The sequence below is a fragment of the Copadichromis virginalis genome, linkage group LG12 (assembly GCF_057382275.1).
Source record: "Copadichromis virginalis isolate Kocher_CV1m ecotype Utaka linkage group LG12, C_Virginalis_male_GT1.1, whole genome shotgun sequence".
Taxonomy (NCBI): Eukaryota; Metazoa; Chordata; class Actinopteri; order Cichliformes; family Cichlidae; genus Copadichromis; species Copadichromis virginalis.
In genome coordinates, this window is record NC_140629.1 from 2,909,111 (window position 1) to 2,933,793 (window position 24,683).

Genomic DNA, 24,683 nt, shown 5'->3' on the forward strand with positions numbered 1-24,683 from the left:
AAGATCAACACATTTATTGCAATGCTGTGTATATTATGTTATTGTACTTGACTGTTTTCCTTATTTAAGAACAATTTTCCAATTGCTTCCATTATAGTTTGTTAATCAGATCCATCTCAGTGTTAGTAGCTCTAATAAGTAGCTCTCGAGAGAGGAAGCCAGACTCCTGAGGCTCCGTTACAGCTGACTAAATAATTTAGTGAAGTTGCTTAGTCGTGTTACAGCCGGCTGATATGTTACTTTGTGTTTTTGATTTGTAGTATAACAAACATAGTAGCATAGCTGCACACCCTGGCCAGCTTGTCTGCACAACTCTTACTGCTGGCACATGTATTTTTCTGTCATCCAATTTATTTTGTTGGAGCTTTCTTGCAGCTGACGAGCATTTGTCATGTGACCCAGCAGAACATCTTTCCATGATTTAAAACACTGGTTCTCAGATGGCATGCTGAGTCAAGTCCAGCCACCGCCATATTTTATGACAATACATCATTACTACAATCTACAACTACACAAAAGGTAGGATAAACTGTGCTGTCGGGAGTTGGCTAATGCTATCTTGGTGCCACAGGCTAAAGAGGGACTTGGAAACCAATCAGACCTTCTGTTAGAAATCTAGCCTACTTTGAAAGGCACTGGGCCCGACCTATAGACGTCAAGACTCGAGGAGTCTGCGATGGTCTGACCATTGTGGCAAAGTCTATGTTAATAAAACACTGAATTGATGGCAAAACAGTAAAATAAAACTAGAAACACAATAACGGCAACACTCTCCAATAACAGTGTAGATGTCCTGGTACACTGAGATGCTAGAAAGGCTGTCAGTGTTGTCTTTGTTTGAAAATACAGTTACAAGAAGAATTGATGACATGTCAGATAGCATAGAGGCCTTTTCGTGCGGACATGGATGCAGGTGTGCTTTGGTATATTTTGGACAAAATCTCAAATGACTGCATCATCCCTGCAGTAGAGCTCCAGAGGCTTGGAGAGTTTATGTCAGGACACACTCCAGAGCATATGCAGAGCTTTGCAGACCGTCATCTACATGTTGTAGCTGTTAACTGACACCAGCGGGCCGTGTCAAAAATATGTGGACTGTCCTGCACGCTAATCTTGTTTGTTTGTCTTCTTTGTAGTGATGTAAAAACAGAGTATGAAACCATTAAAGTCGTGCCATGCTTCTCAGGGTGTTTGTCACCTTTGGTGCTTTATCCTGTTTCTCTCCCTCATGGTGAGCCCACGTTTCAGCCAGTTAGCATTTGTTCAGTACCTGTTGTAGTCAGATACTACACACAGACTTCCAGTGTGATGGCACCGGCTTTGCTGCTGCTTCAAAGTACATGTCCTCTTCCACTTGCCTGTGGTGTATCATGTAATGTTTCTAGATATAACTACTATGTAGTTATATCTGTTTTAAGCCTCGAGTTTCAAATCCTGCATAGTGCTTACATTCTATTAAGTTAGACAACTGACCATGTTTTAAACTTAATGAAGACTAAGCAGTCCATATCTGTCCCACTGTGAGATTTGTGTTGAAGGTCATGGAAACTCGCTGCTCTTTGTTAAAACTTCTATCAGGATTGTTGGTGTTACTTTTAACTTTGGATACTGATGCTAACAATCTGGTTTGTTCTCGCCTCTATCATTTAAGAAATATTACCAAGTTATGCTTGGCAATATTGGTGTCACACTCTGACCTTGTCATTCATGCTTTTACTTTATTTTGTCCAGATAATTATTAGTTAGCTGTCTCAGCAAAACCTCCTGGGAACCTCTTTTACTGGATGTTCAGAGCGTTACTGTGAGACTTCTGACAAAGTTGTCCAATTCCACTGCTGGTTTACTTATACTGGTTCCCTGTTAACTTTAAGATTCTGGTTTTGACTTCTAGAGCTCTGCATGGACACACCAGTGTGCATAAGAAAACCCTCACATCCATACGTCTCCGGCAGGTCACTGAGGTCATGTGATCAGAACCAGTTGACCGTCCATCACACTAGGCTGGGACCTAAAGGAGACGGAGCTTTTGCAACAGGGTCCAGGCCTCTGCACACTCTCCCTCTGAGCCTGGCATCTGTAGACTCGCTGATCACATTAAAGGAACAGCTAAAACTCATCTTTTTAAACTTGTATTTGTGTAACTTTTTGTTTTTATGTTCTAACATTATTTTGTTGTGAAGCACCTGATGAATGGACCAATGGATTGACCAGTTCCACTTCTATAAACGTCTGTATGTCTGATTTTTTATTTTTATTTTTATTTTTTATTTATTTTCAGGCATCTGATGGCAGCAGCTCCAGGGATGACCTTCCTGCCCAGCTCCTCAGAAGAAATGATCAGATCCGGAGGCTGGAGGCCAAGCTGTCAGGTATGATGTACAACAGTAGTGTAAGCAGCTGAAGTGATGCAGTTTTTAGGAGCAATCTGAGTTCAATTTAAATGCAAGTGCACCCTGTCTTAACTGATAATAATTATAATAATCTGAGAACATCTAAAGGATTTTAGTTTTATCTCACACAAGTTAAAGATGCATATGTTAAATATAGAATTATAATGAGTAGAGGTAATTTGAGGATTAGCTGCATGAGACTGAGGCCTTTCAGCCAGGAGAAACCATGGAAACCAACAAGAAAATCATATATACAAACATGCATTTAGACTTTTTATGGTCTTGGTAATAGAGTGTGAATGCTTCATGTTTATGAGCCCCACAGCACAACTGTTACTGCACAGTGTCAAAGCTGGGCAGCATGAATACTGGAGTTATTGTGAGCGTGTAAAGTATATGGCTAAGGCAAAAGTCTGTGCTTAATCCCATTTCAATCAAATGGCAAACAGGTTTGAGTAGCAGGTGGGCGGGGCTGAAACAGATTTTTCAAAGCTGTTTGGCTCTCAGGGATTACGTGCACATGCATTGACCTTAATATGTGACACATATGACAGAAGATGAGGAAGAGCCTAATAGGCCAGTTTAAAGCAGGGCAGCTGATTTCTCTGCTCTCCATGCTGCAGTGCACAGACTGATGGCCATGAAGTGATTGTGTTAATGTCTCAGTGTGAATATTATTTTTAGTATTTAACTGTGTGTGGCTTGTTTTTCTGTTGTAAATAAATATTGAACTACTTTTTTTTCTGTGAAGGTTCTCAGTCATCCAGGTCACGTTGTCAAAGGAGCTTGCAGAGAAAAGCGTCTGGACTTCTTTAAGTTGCTTGAAGACGTTTCACCTCTCATCCGAGAAGCTTCTTCAGTTCTAAGGTCAAATGGTGGAGAGTCCCAGATATAAACCTAGTGGGAGTTTCCCCCCACAGAGGGACAAAAGAACCCCTGATGATCCTCTAATCGCCTGAGCCAAGGTGGGAAACTGGGCGTGGGTCCCAATCAGCCAGAGTTTCGGGTGTGTTCATTGTGAAACCTGGCCCCACCTTATCATGCGAATTCCTGAGGTCAGATGGCCCAGGATGTGAGTGGGCGTTAAGGCGTCTGGGGAGGATCTCAAAACTGGATTATAGATGGCAGAGAGTTGGTGTCGTAAACCCCGCCTCTGTTCAAAGATGGTCGCCCACAGTGGACATAGATGCTTCTTTCACTCCTCTTTCAAACCATCTGTCCTCTCTGTCCAAAATGTGAACATTGGCGTCCTCGAACGAGTGACCTTTGACCTTTAGATGCAGATGGAGTGCTGAGTCTTGTCCTGTGGAGGTGGCTCTTCTGTGTTGCGCCATGCGCTTGTGAAGTGGCTGCTTGGTCTCTCCAATGTAGAGGTCTGAGCATTCCTCGCTGCACTGTACAGCATACACCACAATGTTAAGTTTGTGTTTTGGAGTTTTGTCTTTCGGGTGAACCAGTTTCTGTCTGAGTGTGTTGCTGGGTCTGAAATACACTGGGATGTCATGCTTGGAGAAAACTCTCCTGAGTTTTTCTGATACACCGGCTACATAGGGGATGACAATGTTGTTGCGTCTGTCCTTCTTATCCTCCCTCGCTGGTGTCTGGTCTTCTTTTCTGTGCCTCTTTGCTGACTTTAAGAACGCCCAATTAGGATAGCCGCAGGTTTTGAGTGCTTCCTTTACATGTGTGTGTTCCTTCTTTTTCCTTCAGGCTTAGAGGGAACACGTTCTGCCCGGTGGTGTAGGGTCCTGATTACTCCAAGTTTGTGTTCCAGAGGGTGATGGGAGTCAAAGAGGAGGTACTGGTCCGTGTGTGTGGGCTTCCGGTAAACTTCGATGTTGAGGTTGCCGTTCTCTTCAATGTGCACAGCACAGTCCAGGAAAGGCAAACAGTTGTCCTTTGTGTCTTCCCTGGTGAACTTGATGTTTTTATCCCCAGCGTTAATGTGCGCGGTGAAGGATTCCACTTCTTGTGTCTTGATTTTGACCCAGATGTCGTCTACATACAGTGGGGCAAAAAAGTATTTAGTCAGCCACCGATTGTGCAAGTTCCCCCACCTAAAATGATGACAGAGGTCAGTAATTTGCACCAGAGGTACACTTCAACTGTGAGAGACAGAATGTGAAAAAAAAAATCCATGAATCCACATGGTAGGATTTGTAAAGAATTTATTGGTAAATCAGGGTGGAAAATAAGTATTTGGTCAATAACAAAAATACAACTCAATACTTTGTAACATAACCTTTGTTGGCAATAACAGAGGTCAAACGTTTACTATAGGTCTTTACCAGGTTTGCACACACAGTAGCTGGTATTTTGGCCCATTCCTCCATGCAGATCTTCTCGAGAGCAGTGATGTTTTGGGGCTGTCGCCGAGCAACACGGACTTTCAACTCCCGCCACAGATTTTCTATGGGGTTGAGGTCTGGAGACTGGCTAGGCCACTCCAGGACTTTCAAATGCTTCTTACGGAGCCACTCCTTTGTTGCCCGGGCGGTGTGTTTTGGATCATTGTCATGTTGGAAGACCCAGCCTCGTTTCATCTTCAAAGTTCTCACTGATGGAAGGAGGTTTTGGCTCAAAAGCTCACGATACATGGCCCCATTCATTCTGTCCTTAACACGGATCAGTCGTCCTGTCCCCTTGGCAGAAAAACAGCCCCATAGCATGATGTTTCCACCCCCATGCTTCACAGTAGGTATGGTGTTCTTGGGATGCAACTCAGTATTCTTCTTCCTCCAAACACGACGAGTTGAGTTTATACCAAAAAGTTCTACTTTGGTTTCATCTGACCACATGACATTCTCCCAATCCTCTGCTGTATCATCCATGTGCTCTCTGGCAAACTTCAGACGGGCCTGGACATGCACTGGCTTCAGCAGCGGAACACGTCTGGCACTGCGGGATTTGATTCCCTGCCGTTGTAGTGTGTTACTGATGGTGACCTTTGTTACTTTGGTCCCAGCTCTCTGCAGGTCATTCACCAGGTCCCCCCGTGTGGTTCTGGGATCTTTGCTCACCGTTCTCATGATCATTTTGACCCCACGGGATGAGATCTTGCGTGGAGCCCCAGATGGAGGGAGATTATCAGTGGTCTTGTATGTCTTCCATTTTCTGATGATTGCTCCCACAGTTGATTTTTTCACACCAAGCTGCTTGCCTATTGTAGATTCACTCTTCCCAGTCTGGTGCAGGTCTACAATACTTTTCCTGGTGTCCTTCGAAAGCTCTTTGGTCTTGGCCATGGCGGAGTTTGGAGTCTGACTGTTTGAGGCTGTGGACAGGTGTCTTTTATACAGATGATGAGTTCAAACAGGTGCCATTCATACAGGTAACGAGTGGGGGACAGAAAAGCTTCTTACAGAAGACGTTACAGGTCTGTGAGAGCCAGAGATTTTCCTTGTTTGAGGTGACCAAATACTTATTTTCCACCCTGATTTACGAATAAATTCTTTACAAATCCTACCATGTGGATTCATGGATTTTTTTTTTTCCACATTCTGTCTCTCACAGTTGAAGTGTACCTCTGGTGCAAATTACTGACCTCTGTCATCATTTTAGGTGGGGGAACTTGCACAATTGGTGGCTGACTAAATACTTTTTTGCCCCACTGTATCTGTACCAGTGGCTGGGTACTCTTCCTTTGAAAGAGCCAAGAGCCTTCCTTTCCACTTCCTCCATGTAAAGGTTGGCTACAATAGGTGACACGGGGGAGCCCATGGCACAGCCATGTTTTTGTCTGTAGAAGCCTTCGTTGTATTTGAAGTATGTAGTGGTGAGGCAGAGGTCTAACAGTGTGCAGGTCTGATTGGGTGTGAAGTTGGTCCTGTCCTCCAAGGAGCTGTCTTCTTGTAGTCATTTTCTGACAGTCTCCACGGCCTCCGTGGTGGGTATGCAGGTGAAGAGAGAGACTACATCAAAGGACACCATGGTTTCATCTGGATCCAGGGGAAGTTTCTGGACCTTGTCGGTGGAGTTCTTGATGTGGTGTGGGGTGTTTCCCACGAGAGGAGCAAGGACGGTAGCAAGGTGTTTAGCAATGTTATAAGTGGCTGAGTTTATGCTACTGACTATGGGTCTGAATGGGACAGCTTCCTTGTGGATCTTAGGAAGTCCATAGATGCAGGGTATGGCATCCCCTGGGTAAAGGCGTTGATATGTAAGGCGGTCAATGATTTTGTCCTTTTCAGAGTCTTGAAGGCAAGCTATAACTTTCTTTTTGTAGCTGCTTGTGGGGTTTCGCTTCAAATCTTCGTAGGTATTGTTGTCACTGAGGAGAGTAGTGATCTTTGTGTGGTAATCTGTAGTGTTTAGGACCACGGTGCATCCTCCCTTATCAGCTGGTAAAACAGTGATGTTGTGGTCTTTGCTCAGGGAAGCGACGGCCTTCTTGTATTGTGAGGTTGGACGGAGGGACTTTGGCACTGGAGAGGGTGGCATCATGATTTGCTCTGCTTCTGTGATAATTTATTAATCCGTATGGCGGTTTCTGTGGCTGTGATGAGGTCCACTATGGGCAGCTGTTGTGGAGAAATGGCAAAATTGAGTCCTTTGGCTAATACTCTCTTTTCAGGTTCAGTGAGATTCCTGTCTGAAAAGTTCTTTACCCATTTCTCCTGACTGTCTTCAGGTGTGTTTTCTTCTCTGAGTTGTGTAGGTTCAGAATGAGGAGTGTGTGTTTTTGAAAGCAAGGTGTGGAATTTCCTGCGTTGTCTTTCTTTTCCTTTAGAGTGTTGGGCCCGCTGAGCCTTGTCCACAAACTTGTAAACCTCTTCTAAGATTGGAGAGGGTAGAAGGATTTCCAGTTCCTGCAGGGTCTGGCTGTTCTTGCTCTGGAGGGCATCTATAGTGAAATGGACCTGTCTTATCCTTTCACTTAAAAGGTGATTTTGTGCTCTGTGTAGAATCAAGTCTGCTCTGTATCCCCTGACAGTGGATCCAAGGCGCAGGCTCTTAGGAACAACTCTGCTTTGTCTGCATCTTAGGTTGAAACGGAGATGGTTCCTATAATCCGCTAGTTTCCTTGATTCCCTTTCATACTCCCGCACCAGTTGAAGGGTGTCCCTCCCAAAATGTACGGCCTTAACGCCCACTCACATCCTGGGCCATCTGACCTCAGGAAATCGCATGATAAGGTGGGGCCAGGTTTCACAATGAGCTCACCTGAAGCTCTGGCTGATTGGGACCCACACCCAGTTTCACACCTTGGCTCATGTGATTAGAGGATCATCAGGGGGTCCTTTTGTCCCTCTGTGGGGGGAAACTCCCACTAGGTTTAAATCTGGGACTCTCCACCATTTGACCTTAGAACTGAAGAAGCTTCTCGGATGAGAGGTGAAACGTCTTCAAGCAACCTAAAGAAGTCCAGACGCTTTTCTTTGCAAGCTCCTTTGACTACTTCTTTTTTTCTTCTCAGAATAATGGCACATTTTTCCTTTAGTAGCTTTAATGACTTTCAATCCCTAGAAAAAGGTTAAAGGTGGCAGATTCTCACGCAGCCTTTAAACCATTATGGTTTTCTCAGATAAGCAAATCATCAGTATTTTTACCTTCCATTATTTCTCAACCATGTTCTCCCTTTTGTTTTCCCCCACTCCTTCTGTTCACCTTCTCTCCTGCTTCTCTCTTAACTGTCATCTGCCTCTTTCTCCTTGTTTGTGTGTGTATTGTTGGTACCCCACCCCATCACCCTACTTCCCAACACTAGACTACGCTGAGCAGCTGCGAATTATGCAGAAGACCAAGGAGAAGCTTGAAATTGCATTAGAAAGGCATCAGGATTGTACGTACCTCTACTCTCCTCCCAATTAGCTTCCTTTCTGTTTCCTGTCTGTCAGCTGTACTAAACATTACCTGACACATTATCGCTCACAGAGATGGTTCAGGGTTCCAGATGCTAATATCTTCAGAGGGTTGCTGTGGAAGTGCTTTTTCTTTTCTTTTAATCCAAAGTAGGATTGGGCTTTTTTTCAAACCACTGGTATGCAGTGTTCAGAGCACTGATTCCAGAGCCATGCTTTGTCTGTCACTTTGCTCTCAGTTTGTTCGCTTTTGCTAAGTGGTTTCTCAAACCATTCTCATTCTGGTCTATTAAACCTGGTACAGCCACCTATATATTTATATACTCATTTGTTGGGCTGTGTCTCTCACATTGTTTTAAGTTACTGTATTCACTGTGATGAACTAAATATCAAAACCCAATGCACGGTTTGAACAACAAGACCAACTTGCTTGTGACTCATTAAGTGTAGCAATAGAATTTTTCCACTTTGTTTAGAGAGGAAGATTTGGGAACCTGGTCTGTGTGTAGCTGCTGCGTGTGGCAGATGCTGATGCAAACAAAGTTTTTATACCTGCTGTAATACAAGCAAAGCTAAATATATTGGAGTATGCAAATGTTATATGTTCACACTAAAAGCCTCGAGCATTAAACACACTGGCTGAACCTCCTTTTTTAAGTTTAGTAACAGGTGATTTGCAAAATCTTTAAATGTTAAACTTGACTTTTTGGCCATCTGTTTTAGCAAACTGACTCAGTTAATCTGAAACACTTCAGTTTGTCCCGTCTCTACCTTTGAATACACTCCAACCTCAGCATCTTGGATTGCAGCTGCTGATTTTATTCCTTGTTCTGCTCTGCAGCCTTCATGAGGGTCGTGCAGATTCAGGTAAAGCGACCCTCGTGCTCACAGCAGAGCTCAAGACTAGAACAGAATCCACTGACCCCAGCTGCTATCAAGGGTGGTAGATTTGGAGAATCCTCTGACATGATATTGAGGACAACCACAACAGCAACATGGCCACCAACCAGTTGGTAGGAAAACACGAGATGCAAAGCAATGGAGCTGGCTTGCAGCAACTAACCATTCAAATTAAAAGCAAAGTGAATGGATAAAATAAAATACATTTAATATATACTACTATAATATTGACTAATTTGCCTAAACGTTAGGTAAACATCTTTTTTGAAAACAAGGATATCTGTCCCTCACAAAAATAATGGACTAGTTCAGGGAGATAAGTGATGTAAACCTTCTGACAGTAGCACCAGGGGTCGTGTGGCAAATGAGGAACTGGTTAGATGAGAGCTTATTGGAACATCCAGTCAACAACATCCTTAATGAGTGAATCTTGGAAGAGTTAAACATTTCATCTTTAGCACTGAAACTATCAGCTATTCTCTCAAAGTTCTCCCTGAAACCTCTCGATTTAAAGCCCCACTGCGGCCTCTCTGCCGTCCCTCCCTGCTTGCTGCATAGTTTTCCTTCATAGTAAGATGGACTTGCTGCTCTAAGATTATTTGTCTTGTGTTGTAGTAATGTGAGTTGAACTCTGCAGTTTCTGGGGGTTCTAAGCTTTTAGTCTAGACGACGTCATTTCTTCAGGGTGGCTTTGTTGTGTTAGGATCTTTACTACCTTTCTGTTTCTTCCACGTGTCGCACGTTGCTCGTCTCTGCCTGTTTTTGCTTCTGGGATGAAAACACTTGTTAAACTGACTCCAACTTTTCACAGCTACTAACGGCGCCGCTCTCTGTGCTGTTTAACATTTCTGTTCTGCTTGGTACATACAAACCTTTCTGTGTCCTGTCTGTCTCTTTCTCCCTCTCTCACTGCTCAGCATCCATAAAGAAACTTCAGGAACAGAATGACTCTCATCAGGTCAGCAGAGCCAAAATGGCAGAGGGGATGGCTTTAGCGCTGGAGAAAAAAGATCAGGTAAAGATGCGTTCTGTCTCACTTATTATAGAGGTCTGATTTGTTCTGAACACTTTCTATCCTCCTCCTGCAGGAGTGGATGGAGAAAATGGCCAATTCAGACAAAGTAAGTTACATTTCTTTTAAAACATGTAGAACAAATATAATTCTTTAATTTGAAGATTGCAAAATCACCCCACAAAAATATAAAAGATGGACGTGGTCTGTAGGTTTAAAGGTTGGACCCAGTGCAGGATTACCTTAGCCTGCATTCTTTCTCGTGGCTTGACGGCGGTAACGTCTTCGCTCTAGTAGAGGGAAAAAGTCCAGTTGTAAAGCTCTATGGCAAACTGGACCTTGGCTTCTTGTCCGTTTGACCTCAGTAAACACTTCTCTGGTGGGTTTATGGGAGCAGTTGTTTCAGGTCAAGAATGATAAAGCCCAGCAGTTTGTTTGGGGGGGAGGAGCTGATATTTCTGTGCTGTTCACTGATTGGAATGAACGTTAAACTGGTCACAAAATAAGAAGAGTGAAAAATACATTACACCAGCAGTTGGGCAAATTATCATTCTTTAACACTCAGTTTCAGTCATTACATTCCTACTAGAATACCATTACTTTGTAATATGCTGAGTTATTGCTAACAATGTGCAGTGTTTGGTGTATATCCCATCACAAAGAAGATAAAGGAGAAACTTTCCTTGTGGGGGGAAAAGAAGCTGCATAGTAATACTAGAGACTCTTACAACTGGTTCTTTCATGGTATTTGTCTTGTGTTTCACTGTGGGGGACGCCGGCTGCGTGACCTCAACAAAATCTCAAATACCGTCATACCGGCTCCTTTACACTTGCTCAGTGACACTCGTGTCAGGAGTGGCCAGAGCAGTGTTATATAATAGTGTCATAGCCTCAGATGTTATTCAAACACCTCTTGGTGACTAGTATACTATTGGGCTAAAGACTCTGCCACTGCTTCTTTGTTCCCAGTATTTCAGTTGTAAATTGGCTCACCAGAGGTAGCAGTGCTGTCCTGTAGCTGATGCTAAGGTGCCACTGGCATTTCTATCAGGAAGAAATACATCTTAAAAAAAAAAAGTACAATTACTTTTTACTCCAAGTTAACTGAAAAACACTAATATTCTTCTCAGTGCTTTAACCTGGTGGTTTAACTGTTTGTAACACTCAGCCTAAACGCTAATCATGGCTGTAGCTTCTGTGTGCTAGAGCGTGGTCTTACAGGACTCTGTATGAGCATAACGTATTTGAATCATAGGCCATCCCATTTCAGTGCTTCATGGCCGTGATCCCATCATTTCTTCAGGTAGAAGAGAGTAAGGCATTCTACACCTTCCAGGTGTATTCGGCCACTATTACAGCCTGCCATGTTGGCTTTATGTTGCATACCTTGTGTCCAGTCCATGCATTGTAGGTTTACCTGGACAGGACTCGGGGTTTTAGACGAGGACCAGTTACCTGTGTCCTGGGGCCCGTTCTTCGTACGTCGCTTACTACATCCAAGATCAAATGACACATCCAAGATCAAATCATCGCGCTAACCGTGAGCTCGCTAATCCGGTTCCCCGAACACACCTGCTGTTGACGATTACTACAGCTGGACGCAGGAATGTGACATCACTGGGTGTCGTAAAAGGGGCTACGCATCGATAGTAGAAACATTGATCGGCAACCCTCTGATTGGTCGGCGAAAATGTCGAAGGAGCGCGCTCGGCTCGGTATTTTTCGGCAGCAGAGCAAGAACTCCTGAGTGAGGGATTTCAGGAGTTTCAGAGTTTAATCAGAACGCAAGGGAACACTGCAAAGGCTGCAAAAGCAAGGAGAGAGGGCTGGCAGAAAGTTGCTGACAAATTAAACTCGTAAGTAATTTAATAATAATAATAATAATAATATATTGGATTTATATAGCGCTTTTCAAGGCACCCAAAGCGCTTTACAATGCCACTATTCAGTCACTCTCACATTCACACACTGGTGGAGGCAGCTACAGTTGTAGCCACAGCTGCCCTGGGGCAGACTGACAGAAGCCAGGCTGCCATATTGCGCCATCGGCCCCTCTGGCCAACACCAGTAGGCGGTAGGGTAGATTTATTATATTACACTATATTATCCAATATTATATTACATTATATTATATTGTTATATTATATCCTCTTTCACATTAGAGCCACAACAGGACCCACTAGAACATGGGAACAAGTAAAAGTGAAATATAAGAATATTCTACAGAATGGTAATATTTATCACTCATATTGCTTTTAGTCTCTTGGAAAGAGACCCTGGAATAATCTGTTTGTTTATAACAGCAACCAAGAAAAGGGCAGAGCAACAAAAGACAGGTGGTGGTCCTGCACCCCCTCGTCAACAAGTTGGTTAAGTAAATAATACCCTCACGGGAAAATCGATATCTCTCTATGAGCACACTGTCGCGCTGAGCTAAAGGATCCTGTCTGTCCCGCAATATACGCTGAATTCTGAGGACTCTCCTTATCAATCTTGCACCTTCCGCAATGGGTTGGTTGCGTAAACGGACAGGACATGGCTGCGACAGACTTCCCAAATCCACCTTCGCTTTTATAGCCGTGGTCTCTCATCTTGATTACACGAAGTAATTTACAATTACTACTCTGAAATATGAATTACATCTGTAATAATCACATACATGTAATAGAATGTTAATAGTTCATTTCCCTTTTTTAGGGAATGACCTGTGTGAAATCAATAAATGGATCAGGTGCTGCATTATCTTTAGTTACATTGATGTTATTTATTTATGGTGAAACAGTGGAAAAATATCGCTGTTGCTTTCGTATAAATGAAGCGGACATACCTGCGTGGCCGCGATCTAATCCTGTTTACATAAAGTAAACCTGCTCCCGAGCAGGTTTACGCTTACGGCTCTGTTGCTATGACAGCAAGTCCCGGATGGGCTTCGGGGAACCGACTGATCCAGGATCACGCGAAATCGTCAACAATCTAATCCGGCTAACCTACTTAGCGAGGTACGAAGAACAGGCCCCTGGACTAAACCACACGAGGCCTGTGTCTAAACATCGTCTTTCCCTTGGATAGCAGGAGCAGCTGCTTTTACTAGCAGGTGTCTGGCAGCCTCATGGTTTCTCTTAAAGGGAGTTTCTGAGAGGTTTCTGCATAACTGTCTTACCCCACACATTTGCTAGGTTTTACCAGTTGGGTGTGTCTACAGCATCTACAGAGCAGGTGAAAGTCCCTCTAATGTTTGAATTACTGCAGCAGGAAATCTGCATTGTGACTTATGATGTAACCAGAAGTCACTCGTAACCCTACACCATATCCTCACATGTAACCTAAGAAATGAAACCACGACTGGATGGCTTGGAAGGTTACTACGCAGTGCAGGCTTCCTGCAGGAGCTTGTTGTGACTCTGTCTGCCAGTTATCGAGGTGGGCCCTGTCCTGACAGGAGTGTAGCCAGCCAGGGGGGGCGGTAGTGTATTGGTATTTGAGCTCTTGGTGAGGCCATCAGTGAACCGGGGTCATATCCATAATCTTAAGATTCTGTACACCTGCATCAATCCAATAAATGGTGCATGTGAGAAACGATGTTTACCTCAAAGGTGTGTTTGTTTAGGAGAAGGCTGCCCTGTCAGCTCGGCTAGAGGAGATGATGGAACAAAGCTTAGCACTCTTTCAAAAAAGGGACGACCTGGATGAACTGGAGGGCTTTCAGCAGCAGGAGCTCGCTAAAGTTAAACACATGGTGCGTACATGTGGTGTGCCAGCTTCTTCCTGACATTTTGCGATTAAGGAAAAATGGCAGTCAGTTATGTAGTCGTACACTGATTGTACCTTAGTGCAGGACTGGCGAGTCTGTACATTGGTTTGAAAACACTTTACGATGTGGTATGATGGTTGGATTCTGTTTATCAGTTGCTGAGGAAGGAAGAACTGCTGAGCCAGCAAGAGCGGGAACTTCAGCATAAGGAGGCTGATATTCAGTCGGCAAAGCGAGGGCTGGCCGAGGCTCGGGGGAAGCTCCAGACTCTGGAACGGCAGCACGAGGAGAGCTGCAGACTCAACTCTGAGCTGGAGATAGAGCGGTATGGAAAATGCAACATTCGGTTTTTGTGGAGGGAGTCAGCATTTTCAACATTTAGTTGCTTGTTCTAGAAGTGAGCTTGGATTTGTTGTGGGACTGTGATTTATTTTGTGACATGACGCTGTAATTCAAAGAGCATTTATTGGCTCCATGTAGAGAAGAGCTGCTGCTGCTCAGAGAGGAGGCTGACAAGAAGGTCGGCGAGCTAGAGGGACGATGCCAGGAGCTGCAGTCAGTCATCCAGCAGGTCTCTGAAGACTTCCAGAAGGTCAGCACTGAGCACACTACCACTACCATCCTCTCCAAAACTGCTTATTCACTTGTTGTTGGTTGCCTTTGTTTTTCAGTCACAGAGTATGGTTTCCACGTTGGAGAAGTCCCTCCATGAATTACAGACAGAACATGATGCTCTGAAGCTGCAGCAGCAAAAGGTCAGAACGTGAGGGCAGTAAAGCTGTAACGCCCTGCAGCTAAACATCGACAGTCTGTGTCTAACTGGGCTTAAATAATGTGTTATTATTTTTCGAACCCTCTGCATTTTGGCTCATAGCTCATACTCGTTTTTTACGTCATCATTTTACAGTGGAAAAGCAAAAACAGGACTAGTTTTTATTTGCTAAAAATAATATAAACCTGGACTATCCATCTAAATAAACAGCAGCACAGCTGTTAGTGCGTCACTCCGCCAATCGGACATTTACAGTGAAGAAACCAGAAAAACCTTTTCTTCACTAAGAGTTTCAGCACAGTTTGTCAAAAGGTGCCAACGTCCATCTATGAGAGCGACCGGACTTCTTCAAGTTCCCTGAAGACGTTTCACCGCTCGTCTGAGAAGCTTCTGTAGTATCTATGAGATGCACAGTCTTCTGGTGCGATGAAAGAGTTTCAACCAGTATGTGTGGCATAAAGTAAACGCTCAGCACAACCTAGTAGTGGCAACATGATGCTGCGGGGTTGTGTACATGTGACACAAACTGGGACACCAGTTGGAGCGGAGGGAAAAGCTCTGCTCAGTGTTTAAGGCAATGACCTGAAGCACAATCAACTGCGTGACTCAGGGAAAATTCTGGAGCGGCTCAGTTGGAGTCCAAGAAGACTTCAGGCTATTCGTTCCTGCAAAAAATGCTTCGACAAACTTTTTTATTTTGAACTAAATTCACAAAACACCCAAAAACCTGTTATTGTTCCACGTTTACGTTGTTGTTGACGTGTAAACAAATTGAATCTTCTTTTATAATGGGTCACATTAGTTTGTTCCACTTGTTTCAGTCTTTTAAACCAAATGTTCTTTACCTGTCGTTGGCTTGTTGCTCCATCATCAGGCGGCTGTGACGGTGGAGGACAAGGAGCGCTTGTTGGTGGAGCTTCAGAAGAAGGTAACATCGTTGGAGAGACGACTGCAGGGGAACCTGAGCCAGGATGAGCACCTACAGGAGCTGCTGCAGGAGGTTAAGAACAAGTCTTGGGTCTACTTTATGACAGTAGCGCATGGCTGGCAGTTGACATGCTCACTGAGGTGTTGTTGTGTTTCATGGGCCCACAGATGTCTTTATAGTCAGGCTTCCTAATGAGAAAAAGAAATTAGAAGCACAAATATAAGTTTATTCATTTTTTTGTTGTCTTTCCAGAAGTCTAGTCTGGAGCAAAGTCTGGACGGGACGAGAGCAGAGCTGCTGGCTGTCCGAACAGACCACGCTGATGCCGTCAGCTCTCTGGAGGCTCAGGTAAAACAGCACATTCATACGCGATGGAGAACATTGTATGGGGCCAAATACACATACCCTGTGTAAATCAATGTAATGTAATAGTCTGATGTAGTCAGCAGTGTGTCACTTTAGAGGGGACATAAGATCGAAGTGGGCCTAACAGTGTAAGCTGTGTTTTTTAAAATGTTCAACTTCTTACTTTAGTTATGAAGTTGTTGTTTTCATTTCTGTTGCTTTCTGTGGCATTTTCCTCTTTTTAAAACAGCTGCATGTTTATTTACTCCTGTTTTCTGGTTTTCATTCCTCGCGTTACTTTGAACAAAAGAAGATATTTTAAAAAAACTTAAGCGTTGTGTTTCTTGTGGCCTTAGGTGTCGAGGATGAGTGTCACCATTACTGAGCTGCAGACTCTTCTGCGACACAAAGACGACTCGTCCAGGGCCTACAGAGAGAGGACAGACACACAAGTAAGCGATGAGACAACAAACACCCGGCTCCGAGGAATAATACGTGATAAAAGGATTCTAACCTGAGATTGCAAAGTGAAATCGAAAAGACTTTACATGGTGACATTTGGTATGCTGAAGCCTCGATGAGTATTCATTCATATCATATTGATTGAACTGTGGTTTTCAGATTGCTCAGCTGGAGCAGCAGGTTGTAGAGAGCAGTGAGAGGCTGAGCAGTGCACAGCAGCAGATCGCAGAGAAGCAGCAGAACATGGAGAAACTGGTGAGTGCCACTCCAAGCACAGTTTGAGCCTTTATAAAGCAGCCTGATATTATTTACTGAAGGCTACAGAGTGCTCTTTCAAAGTCTGATCATGTTTGTGCTCAGTTTTTTGTTTCTTGGAGGGAAAACATGGACTTTCAGCATGATTGCAGTGAAGGTAAAGAGTGCATGTCCAAACATACTTTTGTCCGTGTGCTCAGGAGGGAGAGCGGAGTGCAGAGAAGGCCTTTCTGGACCAGCAGCTGTCTTTGTTAGAGCAGCAGAGTCGGGAGAAGATGAGCCGACTGGAGGACTGTGTCGCCTCTTTACAGAAGGACAAACAGACACTACAGACCCGGCTGGTATGTTTCCTCCTGGCATTTGTTTTTATTCTGTTTGATAAACCAGTGTCTGATCTGTACCTGCAGACCCCAGACTGAACATGATGTTTTTCATATGGAATTTCCAAAAGAGGGATTAATCTGTAATGAGGTTTCCAGCCGGCAGTCCAATAACTGACGACATGGGATATACTCACTCAGGCGCAGACTTTGGATGGGCGGAGCAACGATAATCATTTGATTTGAGCGTTTAGAATTTATACGTTTTGTCTGGAGGGAATATTTTATTTTATTCTTTGTTTTAGTGTTGCTATAGCTACTTTCTGGATGAATCATTTATTGAGATGAAAGACTTGATTTTGAACTTACTTTTTGACGTTTTTAGAGTGGAGAAAAGAAGCCCGTTTCTCTTTGTTTCCCTTCCCACCATTGTGTGACATTTTGAAATGCATCGCTGCGTTTGAGCGCACTCTGAGGAGGGTGCAGTTGAAACAGCTGTTTTTCTGTTGACTGCCTCTCTTAGATTCAACCAACATTATTAGCAAACTTATTCATGGGCAAATAAATAAATCACTCTCGTAAAAACGATATATTCGTCCAACCGCCAACCTTAATCAGTGCTTGTTCTGATGTGCACATGTGGCAGGCTGATCTGGACAAGCAGATGAATGAGGTGGACTCTGTTCTGAAGCAGCGGACAGAAGAACTGGAGCAGTGCAGGGTAAGAACCACAACACACTGCTGGGTTGTTTTATTCAAGAATATGAACATGTATTTGATTTAAACAGGGATAATTGGGGTGGTGGGGGAAATGAAAACTACTGGGACAAAGAGAAGCTGAACAACCACAGAAACGGTCCAGTCCAGAAAATGGAGCACAAGAGAAACAATCAGAAAATTCCAACACAGTAAAAAGTTGTTTTACAACAAACAGCTTATTTCTGTTGGTTCGAAACCTCCATATTCTTCATGATGGAGCCGTTCACATTATTTGTCATCTCCGCTGAATAAATGTGAGGGTTTTTTTTACCCCTCAGCAGTAAGAGGCCGCCGTGCAGGCTCACAGGCTGCTGGCTGGTTTGGACACCTGAGCCTGTCGATCTACCAAAACTCTGAGCCTAGTCTGAATGTTCATCTGCTCACCCTGTTGCTGTTGTCGCTGTTACTCCGTGTATTACTCACTAATATTACCAGTGTTCACATTCTTCGGCACATTTGCCTCGTTAGTGCGTCTTGAGTCATAAGTTGTAATCATTTGTTTAATGGCGCAGGTTTTTCACTCCGTCAGACGAAAAATACAACTTTAAAGTTTATTTTATTGAATGATTTTTGAAGTGAGCACAGGTTATTTGTAGCCCACATTTTTGGTCTGTCTGTGTTTCCCAGGTGGAGCTAAACAGCCGACAGACGCTGAGCACAGAAATCGCCAAAGCTCTGGAAGAAACCAGACGACAGAAGGAGGGCCTGCAAACACAGGTCAGTGGATAAACACAAACCTCTGCTGAAATAATGTAGTAACTCTGTGTGCACATCACCTCACTGTTTGTGTGCGTGTTGTGCTTGATGTCAGGTTGCAGAGCTGAGTGCGGCTCTACAGAGCTCACAGCAGGAAGTGACCGCTGTCACTGAGAAGCTAGCACTCAGAGAGGAGGACATCAGATCCCTGCAGAATGGTACACGCGTGTGCACTAAAGATCTTTAAAGAGATGGCGCTTAATAAAGAGCTTTAGAACAATAAGAGTTTAAAGCTCTTTATGTCTCCAAAATATTGTGTTTGCGTTGCAGAGGTGCAGGGGCGACAGGCATCCCTGGTGGAGGTGCAGGAGGAGGCTGAGCGGCTGAGAGCTCAGCTGGAGCAGGTGGAGCTGGACAAAGACTCCCAGGTCACCAGCCTGAAGGAGGAGCTGCTCACACAGACTCAGCAGCTGGACAGCTGCCAGGCTCGGGTCAGCACCTGCACACGCTCAGACATCTTTGAACATACTTGTGCTGTATTTTATAATGTGATCGGTGTGCAGGTGACTTCCAGGCATTCACACTCATGAACTATTTTATCTTGATGGGGGTTTCTTGTTAAACTGAGACGGACTGAGTACTTTAATCAGACTGAATTAACAGTCCATGCTTGGTGTGAACTGTCTAGATCTCCTACCTGGAAGTGGAGGTGGAAACCCTGACCGAGCAGCTCCACAGTCATAGTGTAGTCTGTGAGGAGGATCAGAACGGCAGCGTGACCGTGGATGACCTGGATCACATCCAGAAAGTCAACAGAGAGCTGGAGCAAGAGCTCAGCGACAAGAACAGGGTCAGAGGCTTTTTGGCAATTCACATTTGGTCCTCTAGCTATGAATGAAAAAAAACTACATGCATGAAGGCAGGTAAACTCACCCCACACATAAAACTCTCTGATGATGTTTGCAGACCATAAAGCAGCTGCAGCAGAGACTGGCAGAACTGAAGAGGACTTTGCAGAAAGAACTGGTAAGACAATGAATGTTCAGTGCTGATCTTTCCTATTGTCATAAGATTGCCATTAATGTAAAGTCAGTTGTAGCCATAAAAAGTATGAAATATGTCTGGTGCTGAATGCCCAGAAGACAGTGGAGATTATTGTGGACTTCAGGAAGCACACAGCCCCACTCCCCCCATCATCCTGACTGACACCCCCATCACCTCTGTGGACTCATTCCGCTTCCTGGGTACCACCATCACCCAGGACCTGAAGTGGGAGCCCACCATCACCTCCGTCATTAAGAAAGCCCAGCAGAGGATGTACTTCCTGAGGCAGCTGAAGAAATTCAACCTGCCAACACGGACAATGATGCAGTTCTACACCGCAATCATCGAGTCCATCCTCACCTCCTCCATCACCGTGTGGTACGCTGGAGCCACTATCAGGGACAAACAGAGACTGCAGCGTGTTGTGCGCTCTGCTGAGAAGGTGATTGGCTGCAGACTCCCATCTCTGCAGGACCTGTACACCTCCAGGACATTGCGGCGTGCAGCTCGGATCTCAGCTGACCCTTCTCACCCTGGACACAGTCTGTTTGACCTGCTCCCCTCAGGCAGGAGGCTCCGGTCCATTCGCACCAGAACCTCTCGCCATAAGAACAGTTTCTTCCCCTCTGCTGTTGGACACATGAACAATAACCGTATGACTGTTCCCGCCACTAACACATGACCCTACGCTGTGTCACTGCATCATTCCATGTTTGCACTGATCACCACCTGCACTCATGTATATATCTATCTACTTAGCACTTTTAATTCTTATTCTCATTTTTATTTTCATGTCTATTTAAGCTTAATTTATAACAGTATTTATAACAGTATGTTTGCACTGAAGCACCGCAGCAATTCCCTAATGTTGTAAACCTGCTCAACATTTGGCAATAAACCCTTTCTGATTCTGATTCTGATTCTGAAGTGAAGTGTGGCATTAAAGCTTACTGTCCCACAGCAGCAGATCAGAATGAATTATAACATTTTATACATTTTCCAAATCACTGGAGTAAAACACGTACGGTCATGTGACATTGCTTCATTCAGATAGAGCACACAGGCTGTGCACACAGGTCGTAGCCCAGCAGAGGATCGTGAAACATTCTGTAAACAAACGACGTCCAGATGATTTTTAATACAGAACTCTGAACATAACCTGCTCCAGCCTGTTTTAGGTTTCAGAGTAAAGAATGACTTCTCCAGAGTGCGTTAGCTTCACAGAACAAGTTATTACGGCAAATTAGAAAGGCGTGAACCCTGAAGGTGCTTGGATAAGCCAGAATCCTGTGTCATACAGGCCTCAGGTTCCAAAGAAACACAAACCTGTACTGTTGCTGTAACCTAAAACAATCAAGTTCTTTCTTAATCGTCAGATTTGTTATTGATTGGATTCTGCCTGCTTATCGGGTGTAAATGCAGAATGATTTGATTCTTTGAGTGCTTTTCTCTCTTCGTGCTCTGTAGAAATTAAAACCTGAGTCAGAAGCTGAAGGGAGGGAGAAGCTACCTGAAAGCAGAGCAGAAAAACCGGAGAGGGTTTGTCCTGACCCTGCACCTGCATCCACCCCGAGTCCCCCGACCTCCAACACCACAGTGACCAACACCTCGGACCTCAATGACTCAAGAGAAATTAATTTTGAGTATCTCAAGCACGTCGTCCTCAAGTTCATGTCATCCAGAGAGGCAGAGGTAACGTGTGACTCTGCAAGAGTCTGGTTTGTGTTGACTGCATGTCAGAGCCCAGCTGTGCTCCACACTCAGACTGAAGGTGCGCTGCTTGTTTTGCTCTGACAGGCATACCAGCTGATAAGAGCTGTATCTGTGCTGCTGAACTTCACTCGAGAAGAAGAGGACATGCTGAAGCAAACTCTGGAGTACAAGGTGGGCGGATTCTTTGCAAAAAGACATCTGTACAAATCTCTGTGGGAAAACCTTTCCGGACTCAGTCACTGGACTGAGGGACTGGAGACATGGCAGCTACCTCCATGTCCTCTATACAGTCTGTGGTAGTCACTGTGCTTTGCCTTTATAGAGCAGACCAACCTCCCGACACAGCCAAATGTCATCACGTGTATTATCATGTCTTCACCTTTGCTGCTTTATACTCGGTCTGTGCTAATGATTACTGTCCCGTTTGTGTTGTAGATGTCCTGGTTTGGATCGAAGCCTTCTCCAAAGGGAATCGTCCGCCCTTCTATCTCAGGATCAGCTCATTGGAGCTGATTTTACAGCAGAAAGAGCTGAAGTGATGGAGAGACTGAGAAAAAGACAGAGCACCTCCTTCCTGTCTAGCTCCCATCACTGAGCAGGACTCCAGCCTCCCAGTTTTTCCCTGGCTCTGTGGGAGGTACTGATGTGAGGACAGAGGAGGGGCTGCGCATCATCATTTAGGGACGAAGGCTTACTCATAATCAGTGGTGATTTTTAAAATGACGTTTTTGATTTTTCTTCAATCATATGACACTAATCTGATGGTTTTTTGTCAGCAAAAAGTGAGTTACTATGTGAGACATCACACAGGAGTAACGCTCTGTTGTTTTTGGGGTTAACTTGTTGTTTATCACTTCATTTTAAATCAGAGGGCTTATTTAATGAAAACGGGTCACTTTACTGACCCGTACAGTTGGCTTTAGTATCAATGAGTCTATTTAATGGTATATAAATGGTTCACACTGGTGTCAGAGGACCAGCTGTTCTCACATTGAAGAATGCTGCATTGGAAACTGAAAGTCTTCTGTGGGTCACACAAACCTTTGATTACATCTTTAATCAACACAGTGTCTTTCGCCCCCGAGCAGAGCAAACCTGGGACCAGGTGTTTGGGTTCAATGGATTCATTTTGCTTCTCCTGCTGTTGATCCTCCATTAATAGTTTTTCTTCCATTTCTCTGCCACTGATGAGGTTTTCGGTCAACTGAGTCACCCAGAGACCGAGAGGAATAAAACACAACCAGTTCAAAAATTGGTCAATATAGAAATCTCTCTAATTAATCAATACTTTTATTTTATTTATTTTTAATTTGATTTTAATAATTTGTTGTACATTTTAATGACAAACTTTAAAGGTGAATTAAATGACCTGTGGTCCACCTGCAGTACCTGCTTTGCTGTCTAGGCTGCAACTAACCACACTCTGGGACGCAACAATCAAAGAAATCAAGGCTGTGATTAATGTCCAATATGATCATCATAATCCAACATTTTCCTAATAGATGGCAATGCTGACCTTGCTCCAGCTTCCATGCATGTTGAACTGTAGTTGCTCTCTGTACTGTGGTGGATTAAAGATGTAAGATCACCCGTGTAATACCAATATGTGCCACAGTGTGGTGCAGTCACATTCTGATTCGCAGAGGCAGCCCGGGAAAGAAGACTGATGTGAAAGCTGTTTGATACTCTGAGTCTGATCTCCACGCGCTGTTTTTCTTTTTCTCTCTCCTTTAACACCAGTGTGAAAAATATAGGCTGTATATAAATTCAACTGAAATAATACAACTGTGGTCAAAGTTTTCATACATTCATCGTGTACATGAATGTGAAGTAATTTATGGTTTGTATTTCTTTGAACTAGTTTTTTTCCCAGGGTTGAATCATTGTAAACATTGAAACATCGTACATGTTGACAAGGATACAGTCAGACACACACACACACACACACACACACACACCCCCTCCCTCCCTCCCTCCCTCTTGGTGATTGTTATTGACTAAAATTGTTAGTTTCTCTCTGTCAGCATAAAGTTTTTGTTTGACAGCACTCACTGCATCATCCATTACTAAGAACAGTGGGAAGTCCAAGGACCTCAGTGAAGGTCGCAGAAGGAGAACTGTGAATTTACACAAGTTGTGAATGTCCATTGGACCCATTCCTAAACAACTACACTTTTCAAGATCATCAGTTCAACTATTGTACATAAGTACAAGTTATTCCAGTGTCTCACCACCTCACCAGTGTCTGGAAGAAGAGTCGAGCTGTCATTCTGAAATGAGACACTGGTTAGGATGTTCAGGAGCAACCCAGAAACCACCAAGGGTCAGGTCTGCTATGAACTGCTAACAGCTGCTACTAACAGCATCCACAATGAAGTGAGTTTTACATCAACATGGACTGAGAGAGTGCTGACCGAGAAACAAGGCCCCGCTCCGAAATAGACGTCTGCAAACTTGACATGAAGCCAACTGCCCTTTGGAGACAATTCAAAATAAAAAATAATACCCAGTTCTTCTTGTTTTTTTTTTAAGTTGTTAAAGACACATACTGTATAACCAGTCCACCCTGGAAAAAGAACGGCTGAAAGAAATCACTGAAGTCCAAAATGCGAGTTTGTAAACTGACCACAGCTGTATATGATAAAAAAGGTGAATGCTCTGTAAATGATGAAGGAAAGGCTCTGCCTTCACCTGCCTTTGCTGATGTAAATCAAAGTACATTCCACTTGGCTGTTTATAAAGAGAAATCTGTACATACTGTATGCATTGAAAACTTTATAAATCAGTGAATGTCAACAGTGATCCGTTTATAATATTTATCGTTATCATAGACCTGAGCCCACACATGTTTCTGCCCCAGCTCGTCACACTGTCCATAACGGTGTCTTGTCCTGAGTGTCAGTCATGTGATTTGAAGTTTTATCTGTTTGTATATAGAGAAAGCAAGAGCACATCTTTGAATGCAGATTTGCCATCATGTTTATTATTACAGGTAGCAGACTGACGTGGTTATGGACACTCCGTCAGCTTTTATACTCTGAGAATCAAAGAAATGACGAATGCACTTTTGAACCTGGTTGATTCTGCTGTGTTAAACACTCAAAGAGCTTTTCTGCCTTTTGTTTTTAATGACTCAGTGATGTTTCTATGACTGTTTTATTCTGTGACTCTGGGAGGCACCACTGGTACAGAGTAGCTCAAAGTCATTCAGAAAGACGTGTTTGTTGTGCGTTGGTCTGGTTATTCACATCGGCTTTTCAACAGCTGTGAATGTCCACTTTATTTAGATCATAAAACACTCTTAATTATGTGTTGCAAACTGTGGCCACCAAGATATCACCCATTGGTTTATTATTATTATTATGAGGCCTCACCATTTTTTTTATAGACACATGAACACTAAACAAGTAAAACGATAATGAAATACAAAAACTTTCCTTACCAAAACTGAAGAAAAAGCTGATCTGTACCAGACCAGATAAAATCCAACAGATAATCCATTAAAATATCTCCAGTTCTGTGATCCTTGTAGTTC

The 24,683-nt window shown here is 43.8% G+C and overlaps 1 protein-coding gene across 5 annotated transcripts in view; it reads left to right on the forward strand.

Moving 5' to 3' along the window:
* golga1 (golgin A1) overlaps positions 1–24,256 on the forward strand; it is a 26,580-nt gene extending 2,324 nt beyond the window's left edge. The window contains exons 3-24 of one of the 5 annotated variants that reach the window (XM_085474364.1): positions 2,279–2,369; positions 8,098–8,172; positions 10,009–10,106; positions 10,180–10,212; positions 13,711–13,839; positions 14,010–14,179; positions 14,335–14,446; positions 14,526–14,609; positions 15,501–15,626; positions 15,807–15,902; positions 16,256–16,351; positions 16,521–16,616; positions 16,817–16,957; positions 17,583–17,657; positions 18,323–18,412; positions 18,507–18,609; positions 18,722–18,882; positions 19,080–19,241; positions 19,358–19,417; positions 20,903–21,127; positions 21,233–21,319; positions 21,584–24,256. In XM_085474364.1, the coding sequence (XP_085330490.1) occupies positions 2,279–2,369; positions 8,098–8,172; positions 10,009–10,106; positions 10,180–10,212; positions 13,711–13,839; positions 14,010–14,179; positions 14,335–14,446; positions 14,526–14,609; positions 15,501–15,626; positions 15,807–15,902; positions 16,256–16,351; positions 16,521–16,616; positions 16,817–16,957; positions 17,583–17,657; positions 18,323–18,412; positions 18,507–18,609; positions 18,722–18,882; positions 19,080–19,241; positions 19,358–19,417; positions 20,903–21,127; positions 21,233–21,319; positions 21,584–21,661 (2,388 nt within the window). In that variant the 3' untranslated portion in view covers positions 21,662–24,256. Of the gene's footprint in view, positions 1–2,278; positions 2,370–8,097; positions 8,173–8,197; positions 9,205–10,008; positions 10,107–10,179; positions 10,213–13,710; positions 13,840–14,009; positions 14,180–14,334; positions 14,447–14,525; positions 14,610–15,500; positions 15,627–15,806; positions 15,903–16,255; positions 16,352–16,520; positions 16,617–16,816; positions 16,958–17,582; positions 17,658–18,322; positions 18,413–18,506; positions 18,610–18,721; positions 18,883–19,079; positions 19,242–19,357; positions 19,418–19,530; positions 19,696–20,902; positions 21,128–21,232; positions 21,320–21,583 lie in introns of those variants that run through there. The other 4 variants (XM_085474366.1, XM_085474365.1, XM_085474368.1 and 1 more) reach the window with 4 other exon arrangements.
* Positions 24,257–24,683: the final 427 nt, after the last annotated feature.